Genomic DNA, 16523 nt, shown 5'->3' with positions numbered 1-16523 from the left:
GAAAAAAGGAGGCCCATTTAAGGCCCGCGGGCCGGGTCGAACCGGACCGGGCTTTCTTCCGGATCGGGCTTTTCGGGCTTTTTTCCGGATCGGATTTCGGATTTCGGGTTTCGGATTTTTTGAACATCTCTAGTGTTGATATATGTATCCCAAATTATGTCATTTAAGTTTCGTTGGAAAATATTTCAGGGATAAAATTCCGGATAGACCGATATTGACTTGATTCTTGGAAAATGTCATAAATATAAACATAGGGGAGGATTACTATCTGATTTAGTAAACTTCCTAAATTTCTAATTTAATTTCACACATAATTATTTTAGAAAAAATAAGCAAAATCTACGGAAAAAATGCAACAAGCAAGATTCACTCGTTAATCATCATACAAGCCCCAGATGCTTCCTTGCTAGATTAGAAGCCAAACAAGTTGTTTTAACTTCACTCTCACACTAATTAATTATAAAAAATAATATTTTTTTATAATATAGTTAATGTTGTTAACTAGTTTTTCTCATTTTAAATAATTACTATAATATCATGAAATGTGTTTTTATTAATTATATATTTTTTCAATTATATTAAATAAAAAATAAATATTATTTTATTAATAATTCTTTCACAATCCTTTTTATTAAAAGATAACCATTTAAATGTAAAAGTTGAAATTGAAAATTACAATCAAAATTATTTTTTAAATATTACTAATCATTATAGTTAATATTACTGAAGTACAATTTCATTCTTACAAGACTTTGACAATTTTTCCCCATTTCATTTATAAAAATTAATAAAGGTAATCATTTTAAAAGTATATCATTTAAAAGTATATTATATTTTATTTTAATTTTTGAAATACTCAATTTTGAATAGAGTATTTTTATATTATATGTTTATGATACCCAATTACTAATACAAATAAAACAGTTAAAATTAACCATCACTTCGAAAAACTGTTAGTTTTATTAAATTTTACCAAAAAATGGTTAATTTATCAATAAAAAAATTATTTTCTATGTTCTTATTACTTTTCTTCCTCTCTTCCTTCCACTTTTTTCCCATATCTTTTTATATCATGATTATAATTTGAGGAAGTATAATGACCTGGCAAATCGGATAATCGGATCGGTTTTTTATCGAATCAGTTCCACTTTCGGATAATGATATAATCGGAGGTCATTCGGATCGGATTGCAAGTGATTCGGTTCGGGTCTAATTCGGATTAAAAGCGGATGAAATTTGGAAAAAATCAGGCAAAATTCGGTTTGGATTAAATTCAGTTCGGATATTTTCGGATCATAACTTATTATTTTTTATTTTGTGAGATTTAAAAAAAATTAATAAAAGTACTACTTTTAATATAATATAATTTACTTTTACAAAATATTATGATTAAATAATTATATTATCACGAACACAAAATATTTAAGTACATTTTTTTCTTATTTTCAAATCATATTTGATTCAGATAATATATGATTCGGTTTTGTTCGATTTCAGTTTATAATCCAATTTTTGATTCGGGTAATTTCCGGATCGTTTAATTTGATTTTCAAATAATTATTGAATTATATGATTTGGATCTCGGATCGGATCTCGATTTTATGAATTTTGATTCGGTTCTTCGAACACATTTTGCCAAGTCAAAATATACTGATTATTGTTGAAGTTTAAATACGAAATTGGTAAAAAATAATATTTTATAATATATATAAAGATAAAAAGTTACTAGCACAATGTCTAAGCTATCCTAAACTCAAAAGCTATCCGAAACTCACATATTTAGCTAACATTTCCAGAAAGCCCGACCCGGTCAAAATCAAAGCCCAAAAAGCCCGGCCCAGTCAAAGCCCGGACTTTTTAAGGCCCGGTCAAAACCCGGCCCGGTGGGCCTTATGTGCATCTCTAGTGACGGCTACCCCAACCATGCAAACTAAAAGTTTTAAGCATCAAATTTAAGCTAAAATTACATTAATGTTACATTTTTCACAACAAAGAAAAGTGGGAATAGATGTTCTGAAAGCTAATGCCCAACATTATGGTCATCCGATATTGTTTCTTCTGAAGATGCATCGCTATCAATAACTATCAGTTCACCATCCTGTCCATTAGCATAACGGCGGTAATGTTCACTTGACACAGAAACTCCGTTTCTGCTACCTAATGTGATGACAGTACTAGCTTGTGGTAAGTTTATTTCATGTGTCTTTCGTGGTAATCCAAGATAAGAGGAATAAGGTCGATCAACAAATTGCGTTCCAGCTGGATGCATGGATGGAACGAATGGTGGAAGATTAACCGCTTGTCTCAGCCAATGAGGTAGATTACCTTGAGTAGCTAAACTACCTGTCGAGCCATCAGCTGAAGAAGTTTTGATCCCGGATATTGCCATGCTTGCATATTGTCCTCTGCAGTAGTTCTTATCATAGTGCTTAAAGTGAGGTGTATCCATACTCATATATGGCCTGCAAATCTGTTCAATCCCATTGGTTTGACGATTATTGTTCAATGGAAAGTAATATGGGCTATTGTCGACATGATCTACATTTGCATGTCCAAGTGAAAGCTGGATATGGTCAACCAGGCCCTCCATCTGGATTCCAGTTCTTGAATGAAAGTAGTTCCACTTGTCTATTTCAGTTGGTCCATAATGTTTCCCATGAAATGATGACATGCCACTAAAATGTTTGGTTTGCTCCTCATCCCAACGCTGAGCCAGCTCCTGAGGCGATCTCCACAACAAAAAATGCAGCCTGGGATCCTTTAACATTGTATCCCAATTGCCCCTTCCATGTCTTCTAACACCAATCCATAGAAAGTCCAACTCTTCTTCAGACCAGGTGGTCGGCATCTGAAAATTATCAACGAAACAGCTTCTCTTTCCGTTCAGTGCTCCTGCTTTTGTTACAATGTTATCGAGCATCATTTCGTGTCTCACAAGAGATGACCTCTGAACCGAGGAAAGCTGAGAATGTGCATCTTGAACAAATTCCCTACGTCTGCCAAAAAACTTGCACATATTGGGGGAACAAACATATCTGGGCTCTGGCTGAAGAGATAAACCGAGAAAATCTACAGATCTTGCAGGAAATCTAGGCCGGTTTCTATTATGTTCCAGTGAAAATAGTTTGGTTTCTTCAGAAGCCCTGGATGCTATTGCATCATGCTGTGTATTTGATGAGAAAATCATATATATTATATTTTCTCTTTAAAAAAAAGTACTAAACATAGTATAATTTGCAACAAGATACACAACCAGTGAAACAAACAAGTCATGGTTTTGCTGGATGACAAGGATTATGATGCAATGCAATAATACCTACCTGCAAATAATTGTCCTTTGATGCAACTCCCATCAACTCTAAAATGTATTCTCCGCCACCATCTTTTACCAATGAGGGACTACCTTCAACATCAGCATTGTGAACAAATGATGATTCTCCTACTTTAGCATCTAGCAGATCCAAAAGCTGGCCACAGGGAGCCGACTGTTGCAGGATAGGAGCACTACTGCTAGTGGAGTCCATGGAATCCCGATAGGCTTCAGAAATTGTATGAATATGATTTCCATTGACACTCAAATTTAATGATACACTGCAGTTCAATACTCCGCATGAACCTGTCATAACCTGACACCAAAGTAAGAGAAGTGTACGGCAAATAATGTAGCATGCCAGTTTTACACTAGCTTAAATCAAGGTATTCATAAATATTTTAGCATAAAGCATGTCTAATATTGATCGAAAACCTATGTGAACGATCAGTACCAGGAGGAATAGCTGCTAGGGCTGTATCCTCAAATCTTGTATGTTCAAGAACTTTGCAAACGTTATCACTCGAAATGATTTGAGATTTGTTTTTAAATAAATCATGACTGATGGATGACATCTGTTCCGTTCCGATTTCAGCTGCACAAAAAATATCTCTATTGGCAATATTGGACAAAGTTATGGCACAAATAGCCGAAGGATCTTCTCGGTCAATGCCAACAGGTGTAATGTCTTTACTTCTGTCCTTTTCCGTGCAAGGTGTTTCTCCCCCGTGGCTACTGCTACTATTCATATATTAGAAAGTTCATGAAATCTATTAAAATTCATATAGCTTAAGAGGGTATTAGGTGAATATATCATAAACATACGTCAGCATTTCAGCTACGGAATCAGCCTGGGCACATGGTGAACAAATTTCATTTCCAGTTACCTGTCAAAAGCAAAAGTTAATGTAGAAGTAGTTAATGCATGAGCAGAGCTTGCTTGAGTACATATATAAAAGAATGTAAATATAAGTCAGTCTCCCACGCACTATGAAATACATGGAAGAATACGGTAAATTTTTTAATTTCCACATTCAGATGAGAAATAATGACTTGGTTTGGCAGTCGTACAAAGCGAAACTGAATGTACCAAAACAAGGTGACAAATTGATACCCTCAATCCCACATGCAAAGGTTGACAATTCAATGTATAAAATATCCTTATTAACAAGTCAAATTAGTTAAGATACTCTTTCATGTAACAGATAACAGTTTAGGGATGCAACAACTTCTCAATACCAAATTATGTCATCATTTAGTTTAGAAGTGAGCCTATAAGTGTTGGATACATGCACTGCCTACAGACATAGACTACACGGGATTACATATAATCAAGGTTTACTAAGATTAATAAAATCAAAACAACAGATTTAGTGAAAATTCATATAACACTACAAAAGAGTTCCATATGATTTACTGAGATTTTTGAAGAAAATGGACAATACGCCATAACTCACCTCTGACGATTTCAGATCTCCAAGGGGATCAACCAAGCAGTGTTCGCCAGTTACTGCTTCACATATTGAGGTTTTGTATTGTGAAGAGCCAGCACCCCTGTCTAGCAATGCACTCTTATCCTCCTCAACCAGCAACTTCTTTTCTATATCATTCACATCCACAATCTTCTTTATTTTGGATCTTCGCCTAAAGGTAAACAGCGGAGAAAATCTGTGTTCTTTAGGAATGTTGGTTGATATATCTTTCGAAAGTTGAGATTTTTCTTTTGGATTTACTTCACTGAGTTCAGATCCATCCATAAACTTGGGGTCACATTTTTTTTCATGTGAGGATCTTGTGCTCAGGATATCAGAGTTTCTCCCTATGCATGTATTCCCAAATTCAGAAACTGAAATCTCATGGTTATCTCCATCAACACATGACTGAACATAGTTCACACACAATCCAATCATACTGGGATCATCTTTAGTTGACACATCCGTAGAAATGTTCTTCCCGGAGATACTTTCACAAGAAATTCCCAGCTTATCATAACTTAAGAATGTGTCTCTGAAAGTAGAGTCTCCAATATATTTCTTGATCTCTGTTGTGTTTAATTTACAAACTTCAAGACAATTTGGTGTATCTTGCTCTTTGATGACAGTGCTAAGCCCGTTCCGAGACTGCAGGTGCTTCAATGAAACAAAGCAATACAAAAGGGTTAATAGATTGCCTCCAACAATTTTTCAGATTTGATCTATTTTAAAAATGTCTCCTACGGGAACTCGTTGAGTTGGAGAATTATGATTATGAGTTTATTCAATAAAAAGGGGAAATGGATAAAGAAAAAGAAATTGTATGTGATAAGTTCTCATAGTGACACCTTGGGAGGACTACAAGGGCCACTAAATTCGTGGAGATTGTCTTTTCAAAAAAAAACAATCGTGGAGATTGAAACCAGTAACTACTGAAGCACAATCAACACATATCTACATGATAAGACATGTGTTAGAAGTAAGGAAAAAAAATTGCTTTACCCATATTCCCCAGGTACTAAGTTAATCAAATGAGAAGTTGGCATTCTGAATAGTGAATACTGATTTGGATTGAGTTTTATCTTGTAAACCTACATAATCTACAGGAGTGGTCACCGGAATTTTGCATTTTTCCTAGTGGGTTCTCGGCATTTACGCCAGACGGTACACCAATGGTGGTGCAAGCCAGGTGTAGGTCCTTTTTGGTGAAACTTGCAGTTAAAATGCCAAAATACTACAGTTCAGAACAAATGCGCTTTTTAGCAGTTGAATACACATTGAATAATTGCATTTTTATGGGCTATGCTGTTTTAGGCATTTTAACCCTAAATTGCGCCAAAAAGGGAATTTACTCTGCAGAAGCATGCTAAAAAAGAATAGAGATTTCGTGCCGAAACATATCCAGAAGTCAGAAGTGTGCAGGCCATTAAAAATTTAAAAATCCTTTTGGAGCATCATTCCAAAATTATCCTAGAGAAATTAGGATACTGTATGCCTAAACTTTACCATCCATGATAATTTGATATATGCATTTGACAAGCTTTGGAACAGCCAGATTGGTAAGTGAGCAAGGAAGCCTAAATTACAGTTCGCAAGTATGTGAAGGCCATTAACTCAAAAAATTGCAAAAGACGCAATGAACAAATCTAACCAAAGAGGTATGAAACTGAAGCATGTTTATGCTTGTAGATTCGAGAGGAACTTGAAGGCAATGAAGCCTGGTATTTTAAATTAAAGTTTGTACCAGTAAGCATCTGAACCTTTAAGATGTCATCCACACTTCCAAAGTACATATAAGTGTAACAACTATCATTACTACTTGAGGGTATCTATATTGTACAGAGAAAAGAATCTGTCAGATTTTTTTTAAACATATACAGAAGTACAGTATTGAAATATCCCCTGTCTTCCTCCAGATGAAGTTAAATTCATTCATTCACCAACACATTTGAGCAAGGCATGTTATGTACCAGAATAATTGTAACCTATTTTAATCAAGATTTTATAATTACATTTAGCAGAATAGAATGCCAATGTGTATACGTTTTGATCAAATATTATCTTACCTCTAATACGTGATTCTGATGTTCAGGCTCACACACATGATTTTTATTTGACTCTTCAAAATTTCCCGATGCCATTGAAATGGTAGAAATTGGATTATTGGAGTATGACCTAGGGTATTCATCTTCATGGGCAGGGCTGGATCGTAGTGATGATCTCTTTCGTTTGTACGTTAAAACTACTTTACCGCCAATCATCAGGTAGTTTGAACTAACTGATGAACTTGCAACAGTTCTGTAATCCAGGCTACAACTATAGGATGCAGCACTTGACTTATTCCTAAAAGATTAATCTAACTTCATCTCCATACCTGCACTGCTGAACAGAAAGAAAGACATTACATAGATTACTTATTACCCAATAAGTCAACCCATATTTAAAGAAAGGGTACATTTTAAAATAGTGCCATAGAATCCTAATGTAAAATAACAGATAAAATATAGTACCTAAAATAGTTCACTAAAGGCGAAGGGAACTGGATGCAGTCGAGCTTGAAGTTCCGGTGGCTTATAAAGCTTGTTACATTCTAAGCTACGAATTTAGTGGTAGCTAATTGTTAATAAAATGCCAGGGTTATATTTCTACTTCATAATTTGTCATCAAGATAAACCCTAACACCTTGTGTGATCTGTTAACAACATATCACATCTCACCACATGCATTTCCTGCTTACGTGAAATTAGGGTACTGACGTCACACGCAAGTGCAGATCTAAGTTCCGGATTTTAGGTTTAAAAACATTTAGGATTCCTAGATATGGATCCATAATTGAACATGAGTACGGAGACTCTCTAAAACCTCAAGGTGTTAGAGGAAGGCCTTTTCAGGATCTTATAATATTAGGCTAACACTCCCCCTCACTCGAAAGCCCATTTATGGGTCGAAAAGTAGATCACGGGCACCCATCTTTTGGGGCATAAACTTGTCTTTCGTGTCCATAATAAATAGTGAGAATTTTGAGGGTGGCACCCTCCCGCCAGTCTGAGCTTTGATGCCATGAGAAACCGGCTCATCTAAAACCTTAAGGTGTTAGAGAGGAAGACCCTTTTCAGGATCTTATAATATTAGTCTAGCAAATAATATATAGTATCAATCTTTATACTATATTTAAAACAATTAAATAGGGGAGGGCCATCCATGGACCTTTCTGCTACTAAACAAGTTGTAATGTGGGAATAAATTTCATGATGAACTATATTGAAGCAAAGGGAGGTGTAGGGTTTCGCACATGAAGGATCTGACTCACATCCCAATTCCATAACCATACCCCATCTTGAGTTGATGCGGTTACAAGGACATACCATAGAGTCCTAGTAAAGGTGTTTACGCAAGTGAACTTCAATCATGTATGTCACTAACAGGATGCACTTCGTAAGAATTGCCCACAGCTAATTCTGAAGTTGAAACTTAAAACGAAGTGACTGACAACATAAAAAACAGAAATGACAACCACTATGAGATCCCTTTGTTGAATAATAGTGGCTTGTCTATAGTGTAGGAAACCTAATTACTAAAAAAATTAGCATTCCAGGGAAAAGGACACTTTCAGTAAAAAATATAATTACTTGTCTAGTAGTCGAACAGCAGAAATCTATAGTAAGTTTTACAGGGTTGTTTTCCTTGTTGACATCCTCCTAACAGCAATTTATACTTTGATAAGTCCCTTGATTATAATTCCTATAAAACCTCCAGAGCAAGGTGTAAGCCTTGTTTTTAGCTTAGGCAACCATCCTGACAAAACAAGTCTCACTAACTACATCAAGCACAATTAAAAAACAAAAAAATCTAATTACTCTTGCACCCCTAACTTCTTAAGAGTGTGTTATAATTATAACTTTAAAATTAACAATGACAACACATCAAAGCAAACCCATATGGTATGGCATACTGGTTGTTACAACAAGTTAGAAAGAAAATGTATGAAAATAAGTAACAATTGTTCAGCAACCAACACACTATTAAGTCAAAGAAACTTAATGTTACAAACATCAAATCATTAAGTCATAATAAAGTCGAAATAACAAGATTAAACTTACAAATGCTGTGATGAATTGTTTAAAGAAAAGGACCCAGATGAAAAAGAATGAAACTTGTTTGTTACCTGGGAAGGAAGTGAGATAAGGAAAGAGGGAGGGGTGCAGTTAGTTTGTTTAAAAAAGAAGAAAAAGAAAAGGGTGTATGTGTAATGTGTATGTGTATGTATGCATACAATAATAATTACAGTGGACTACTGCTGCTGCCTGACAAAAACGTGTATCCCGTATTTATTACTGCTGCAGTGCTCTCTCTGTCTCTCTCCGTCTCTCTCCCTCTTTCTTTCTTGTTTTTCAGCTGTGCATTACTTCCTTGTGGACCCCATAGTCGTCCATGGGAAAGAATTCAAGAAAGGCAGAAATAATAAAGAGTATCACTTTTACTTTCTTACTTTTCTCTCTCATCAACACAACGCAACGCAACCATATATTGACAAGACACTACGTCTCCCTCGGACCAAAATTAACCATCTTTCCCACACAACTTTTATTCGATGTATGGCATGTCAAACGAATAATTTGGATATGGATCTGTCTATATCCGGATCCGAATTCCGAAAATCAATCGTATCTGAATCCAGAAATATTTAAAAAATAATATTTGAATCCGGATCCGATAGATACTATCCAGATATGGATAATATCCGGATCCGATCCGATTTTCAGTCAGATTTTTTTATTTTATATTAAAAATTGAAAAAATTGAAAAAAAATAAAAAATATATAGTTAAAAATAAAAGTTCATTTTTAAAAATTAAAATAAGTGATAAAGTGATTTAATTATATTTTAATTTTTCAAAAGTTAATTTTATTTTTTTTAATATAATCATTATCTTTAAATTGTTGACCTCAAATGATTTTTTTCTATATGTCTATAAAATTTGTATAAACATAATATTTAATATATATATATATATGTGTACATAAACACACTATAAATTTAATATAATATATTTTTAAATTATTTAAATATTTAAATATAAAATATATATATTCGGATTCGGATATTATCAGGGAATATGCCTATATCCGTATCCGTAATTGTCGGATTCGAATACGGATAATATATGCTTTGTGTCGGATACGGATAATATCCACTTTATTTCGGATACGAATGCGGATTTTTCGGACGAATATCGAATTTTTTGAATTTTTTTGACAGCCCTACCTGCCTTGTCCGTTTGAATAGATTAGGAATATTAAAAAAATATCTTTTTATTTTATTTTATTTTTGAGACACATTTTTAGGTAATTTGACCGGATAGTTAAAATTAATATTTCTTAAATTTTTTTATAAATAAAAACATTTAATTAAAATCTTAATTCACAAAAATAAATTAAAAAATATTAATTTTAGATATCTGGTCAAAACACCTAAACATGTGTGCCAAAATTCAAAACGTCAAATAATAAAATACAGAGGGAGTACTAAGTTAACAAAAAAAAATTCGACATGAACTTTTTCTATTTTTGCAATAAAAAGATTCAAATGTTAAACGCAATTTGAGATTAAGTTCTAGGGATTTTGATCCGCTAGATAGTTACACAAGAACAAGAGAAAGATCTCTAGTGGTTTGAATTTAACTTTAATAACTAGAAATGTGATCTTGAATTTAGCAGATGAAAAATAAAATGTTTTCTGCGGCTGCTTTTCTTTTGTTCTTGAGTTGTTGGATGATAAAGAATGACTTCTGCTGCTCCTGTCTTTATAATTCAATTAACAGACCTACTTGAACTGGCAAGACAATCCATTGAGCTAGCAAGACAATCCATTGAGCTAGCAAGACAATCCATTGAGCTAGCAAGACTTTCAGTGAGACAATTGAATGAACTAGCAAGACTATCAGAATGAACTGGCAAGACAATCCTCCTCCCAGTGTAACTTTCGGTGAGACTATTGAAAATGGCCTGGCATGACAATCGGTATGACAATCCAGATTGTCATACTAGTTCATTTTCAATTGTCTTGCTGATTTAAAACAGATTTTAATCCAATTAAAATTCTGAAAATCCTTAATATTAATTCAGAATTAATTAATCAATTAATTCAATTAATCAATAAATTAATTTTTGCATATATAATTTATTTTCTTAATTAAATTATATGACTTAATTAATTAATAGAGAATTAATACTAATCTTGAGCAGCAACCATTCTTCTGAAAATCTTCTGAAAATCACTGAGAATTATGAATCAATTCCACCACTTCAATGTTGACACTCGATCAACTGTCTAGTTCATGAGTGACTAACTTCAATGACGTTTCTTCATGTCTTGACTTTGATACTTGATTTTCTTCAGATTAAATCCTTGTAATTCTCTGATACTCTGACGAGATCTCTGTCACTTGATTAAATCCACAATCTTGATTTGTATCACTGAGGCTTGATCAATTTCTTGAGCTTCTTCCAGTGAATTAATTCCTCAAGTCTGTAGATGAACCTTGTTTCTGAATCCTTTGACAAATGTTACTTTGTGAGATCTCTTTGAAGGTAGATCCACTATTTACTTATTACATTCTTATTTGAGTTGAGTTAAATCCTCGAATAAACAAATAGGCTATGACATATGCCTTTCAATCTCCCCCTATTTGTTTGTTAGATAATAACAATAAATACCTAGAGGATAACTCAACTAACAAATAAGAAAAAGATATAAACAGAAATGCAAAGTAAATAGCAGAAAAGTTCTGGATAACATTTAACATTTTCCAGATTCCAAATTGATGTTCCTCTAGACTGAACATATCTTCAAGTAGTTTCATCTTCTTTTGTACAACCACATTTCCTGTTGAGAAGCGCATATCTCTCTTGCTTCTCCCCCTATGAGAATCAACTGATTAAAGAAGATCACCTTCGTTTACCACATCTCCCGTACAATAGGATCCGCAGATAAAAACCAATGGTACTCCCCTTTTGGAAAACAGCTTCTTCCCTTACTAGAAAATCACCTTGTGTTTACCACCTCTCCCGTACAATAGGATCCGTAGTTACAAACAACAATGGTGTGGTGTAGTGTACATATGTAGGATATTTATTTCTTCCTCCCTGCTATTTCTCCCCCTTAGTTGAGGAATCCTCCAAACTGTTACTTAAGCTTTTATCTCCCCCTTAGAGAAGGAATGTATGCCGTTGTCTGAAGGAGTTCTCATATATCACTTGGTTGGAAAAGAAATAACAAGTAGTTTCATCTTTCTTCCTCACTATGAGTGTGTGATTCTGTTTTAGTGTACCTCACATGTGTTTCACTCTTCTCTCCACTCGTGTTTACACTCATTCTCACAAGTGTATCACTCCTCTCATAGCTCCAACATTCAGCTGTACCTGCAAGGAAAATCACCTTAGCCATCCTTAAGGAGGTCACAGGTGGTGCAATGGGAGTTCACAAATCCCCATCCTTGTTAAACTCGTCAGATGAATCTGAGTCATAATCTACAAGTTGCTAGTTTCCCTTTTAGGGTTCCAGATTTGAATTCTGGGAAGGTAAACAGTGATCCAAAGAATTTAGCATAAAGATCAAGGTTCCCTTCTAATGTCTGTGAAGACATTTCCTTGTGACTCATCAGGTAATATCTGAATCATTGTCAACAAGTTGCCGATCTGCACCTATGTTAGATCCACTATCCGCAGATGCATCCAGGGGATTTAAGCCTGGGGAGGTAGACACTGACCACTGACATATGGCTTTTGGATCAGTATCCTCTCTTGACACCTGTAAAGGCAATTGGTCCATTAACGAACCTTGAACAATCGAATCTGACCTTAAAATGGTCGAAACTTTTGTTTCCGTCAACTCATCCTTTGTGTGTGTAACCTTTCCTTGTGCATCAAGAATTTTTTATGTTTGAAGTGGTGACACTACATCGGATACCCTGACCGACAGGCAAATTTCAATAGACGCACCCTATTGAGAGAATGAATCTAGTAACTGTTTTTGAGCCTTTTCAGCCATTACATCTTTTTGAGAAGATGTATGGGAGCTAGCAGTTGTCTCGGTTTAAATACTACTCATCTATGTAGGAGACAGAGCTACTGGGTTGACTACAAAACCTTCCTTATATGGTGCACTAAGGCACTATCTCCCTCACGCTCATTCATACTACATTTAGTGGTAAGAGAGTGTTGGTTGGTTCTGTTTCTGTGTTTGTCTTTACAATCTGGGATAGAAGTTGTGGGTTTTCAACCTCATGACTGTCAATGAAAGAAAATCATTGGAGACCGAACCTGTATCACAGAACATATAGCAATAGAGAGATAAAATGTACTTAGGATCTATAATGAATGAAAATTATACATTTAATCTTTTGAGAGAAATGATGTACAATAGTGATTTCAAAGGATTTTACATGAAATAAGAAATCACTAATGTAGAAAGAAGTTTGATTTCAATGATAACATTATCAGCTTACAAACAGCCATATCCCTTAGATAAACCTTTGCTCTAATCTCCAAAGGTAACCAGTGGGCCAGCTTTCTCGACCATATTTGATAGCAGGGCTCTATCTCCGGTCATATGTCTTGACGATCCACTGTCAAGAATCCACACTACCGGTTCCACCTGTTTACTGCCCTGCACTTCAAATGGTTTAGACCTTCTTCGGAACCCAAACTTGGTTGGGCTTTGACCTTTGTCAGGCAAAACAACATTCTTAACTTTAATGGTCTCAACTTTCTCAATGATTGAACATTTGACCTTGTAAACAGCCTTAACAAATTTCTGTTTAGGCTTAGGCACAAATGTCTTCTTTATAGCCTTAGAAGGATTAGCAGTCTTAGACCTATCATGCTTCCTATTATTCACATGCTGACGAGGAGTAGTCTTATCACTAGAAACATGTTTACCATTAAAATAAGCATACATCAGATTAAAAGCACAAGACATACAATTAGAAACACCACATGCTTTATGAGAGAGATTAACAACAGACAAAATATGCATGGTAGACATGGCATTTTTGTTATCCAACTCATGTGTGTCTGAGTTAGTCTCAGTTGCTTTCACAACTTTGACTGGAACTTTTGACACACTTGACTTGGAAACAACCTTCTCATTAGCAAGATCTTCAGCACGCATTTCTTCTTGAATAATAGAGGAGGTCGTATCAAATGGTTCAGCAATTGATCTTTTATAGAGGGTTTCATCAACACCCTTAAGCACATGTGGTATTTCCCTACCTTTAGCACATACATGAGGAAGGGAGTTTATGCCTAATTCTCCAATAGCAGTATTGTAATCATAACCTATTCCAGATGTTTGATTAACAGCTTACTTACTGTAGAACTCTTTAGCCTTTGAACAAGAATTGAAGTAGGCTCTAACCTTAGTCTCAAGATCGGTGATCTTGTCTTTGAGAATAGTTTCGAGTTGTCTATAACAGTCAACTCTATTCTCTAGAAAAGATACTTGTTCTTTTAACTTGTCTTGATTAATGTGCACAAGTCTTAATTCATTGACCTCTTTCTCAAGGTCTTTGATCTGCTGACTTAAAAGTTCATTATCACGACGAGCACAATCTAAGGAACCTCCTAGATGATAAACTAATTCAGCATCAGTAAATTTTACCTCTTTTCTTGACGATGAAGCTTTTCCATCAATAGCCATAAGAGCAAGATTCTCATCTTCTTCATCTTCACTATCAGCATCATCCCAGCTTCTTCCCTTTGCCAGGTAAGCCCTTTCAGAGTTACTCTTCTGATTTGAATCATAAGAGTTCTTCCTTACTTGCTTTGGCTTCCTGCATTCTGTGGCAAAGTGTCCCAACTCATTGCAGTTATAGCATCTAATGGTGCTCCGATCAACCATCCCTGTTTTGTATCCACCACTACTGGTGTTAGAGGATGAAGATCCACCTGTCTGGAATCTATTGTAGTTGGACTTGTACTTGAACTTGGGATTTCTCTTGAATCTGACATTGGAGAATCTCTTGACAATTTGGGCCATTGACTCATCTTCCAATTGCTCCAGCTCTTCCAAGGAATAAAAATCATCACTGGATTGATTTGTAGTAGGAGGATCATATTCTGCTACTATCACATTTTCCTCAGCCTTGGAAAACTGTACCATTCTCTCTGACTGTTGAGATTGTTGTTGTTGTTGACCTTCAGCTACAAGAGCAGTAGACGTGCTGACCATTCTATCTTTCCCGTAGACTTCCTTCTACTGAATCTGCTCCAACTCATAGGTTTTAAACACACCATAGAGTCTATCCAAAGAAATCTCACTCAGATCTCTAGCTTCTCTTATGGCAGTGATTTTATGTTCAAGATGAGTTGGCAGCGTTAAAAGGAACTTTTTGTTGACCTCCCTGATTGAATAATATTTTCCATTTATGTTCAGGTTGTTGATCAACGCATTGTACCTCTCAAACACTTCAGTAATTCCTTCTCCTGGATTGGATTTAAAATGTTCATACTCAGAGGTTAGGATCTCTAATTTGTTCTCTCTAACTTCCTCCGTGCCTTCATTAATCACCTCAATATTTTCCCACATGTGTTTGGAATTTTTACAGTTCATCACATATCTGTTCATCAAGGGATCAAGGGAATCAATTAAAATTAATTGAAGGTTGGCATCCAAGGAGGCTTCTTCCTTTTCAGCAGGAGTAAAATCTTCAGGCTCTTTTGCATAGGTTCTAGCTTTGGTAATCACAACATCATTTTCTATCACCTCTGGTTCAATAACCATCGGAATTTTTGGACCTTTCTTTAACAAGTTCAGATATTTAGGATTTGCAACTTGTAAAAACAAGAGCATCTTCTTCTTCCACATGATATAATTTTCTTTATCAAATCGTGGAATTTTAACGGTTCCAACTTTTTGTGAAGTCATTATGAATTTTTGAATAAATAAAAATTCAAGGAGTTGAAAAATCACAAAAGTCTAGGATCTTGATTTGTCCGTTAATCAGAAGGCTCTGATACCAATTGTTAGGTCCCAATTTGTTTGTAGAAGGGGGGGTTAAATACAAACTACACCGAATAATCGAATTTAGTGCGGAATAAAAAATTAAAATAAAATTCAAGTTAAATAAAAATATTATTAAACTTGAAAGGTGTTACAACAACGGTATCGATTACAAGGAATTAATCTCAAATTAATTATCACAAATCTAGAATAAATTCAACATGAACTTTTTCTATTTTTGCAATAAAAAGATTCAAATGCTAAACACAATTTGAGATTAAGTTCTAGGGATTTTGATCCGCTAGATAGTTACACAAGAACAAGAGAAAGATTTCTAGTGGTTTGAATTTAACTTTAATAACTAGAAATGTGATCTTGAATTTAGCAGATGAAAAATAAAATGTTTTATGCGGCTGCTTTTCTTTTGTTCTTGAGTTGTTGGATGATAAAGAATGACTTCTGCTGCTCTTGTCTTTATAATTCAATTAACAGACCTACTTGAACTGGGAAGACAATCCATTGAGCTAGCAAGACAATCCATTGAGCTAGCAAGACTTTCGGTGAGACAATTGAATGAACTAGCAAGACTATCAGAATGAACTGGTAAGACAATCCTCCTCCCAGTGTAACTTTCTGTGAGACTATTGAAAATGGCCTGGCATGACAATCGGTATGACAATCCAGATTGTCATGCTAGTTCATTTTCAATTGTCTTGCTGATTTAAAACATATTTTAATCC

At 34.8% G+C, this 16523-nt stretch overlaps 1 protein-coding gene across 12 annotated transcripts; it reads right to left on the bottom strand.

Annotated features, from left to right (window-relative positions):
- Positions 1-1683: 1683 nt before the first annotated feature.
- Positions 1684-9314, bottom strand: LOC141700314 (uncharacterized). 12 transcript variants are annotated; one of them, XM_074504118.1, is made up of 8 exons: positions 9056-9313; positions 8883-8947; positions 6849-7164; positions 4768-5439; positions 4136-4197; positions 3765-4051; positions 3321-3616; positions 1684-3163 (listed from the first exon to the last, which is right to left on the bottom strand). In XM_074504118.1, the coding sequence occupies exons 3-8, from the start codon at positions 7041-7043 to the stop codon at positions 2021-2023; spliced, it is 2655 nt and encodes an 884-aa protein (XP_074360219.1). In that variant the 5' UTR covers positions 7044-7164; positions 8883-8947; positions 9056-9313; the 3' UTR covers positions 1684-2020. The 12 variants fall into 12 exon arrangements, with proteins under 12 accessions (XP_074360219.1, XP_074360216.1, XP_074360221.1 ...); XM_074504115.1 differs by having other exon boundaries at positions 6849-7161; XM_074504120.1 differs by having other exon boundaries at positions 9068-9313.
- Between the last annotated feature and the right edge of the window lie 7209 nt (positions 9315-16523).

Source organism: Apium graveolens, unplaced genomic scaffold, assembly GCF_009905375.1.
Source record: "Apium graveolens cultivar Ventura unplaced genomic scaffold, ASM990537v1 ctg2124, whole genome shotgun sequence".
Taxonomy (NCBI): Eukaryota; Viridiplantae; Streptophyta; class Magnoliopsida; order Apiales; family Apiaceae; genus Apium; species Apium graveolens.
Note: the sequence above shows the minus strand (reverse complement) of the source record. Positions and strands in the feature narration are given on the sequence as shown.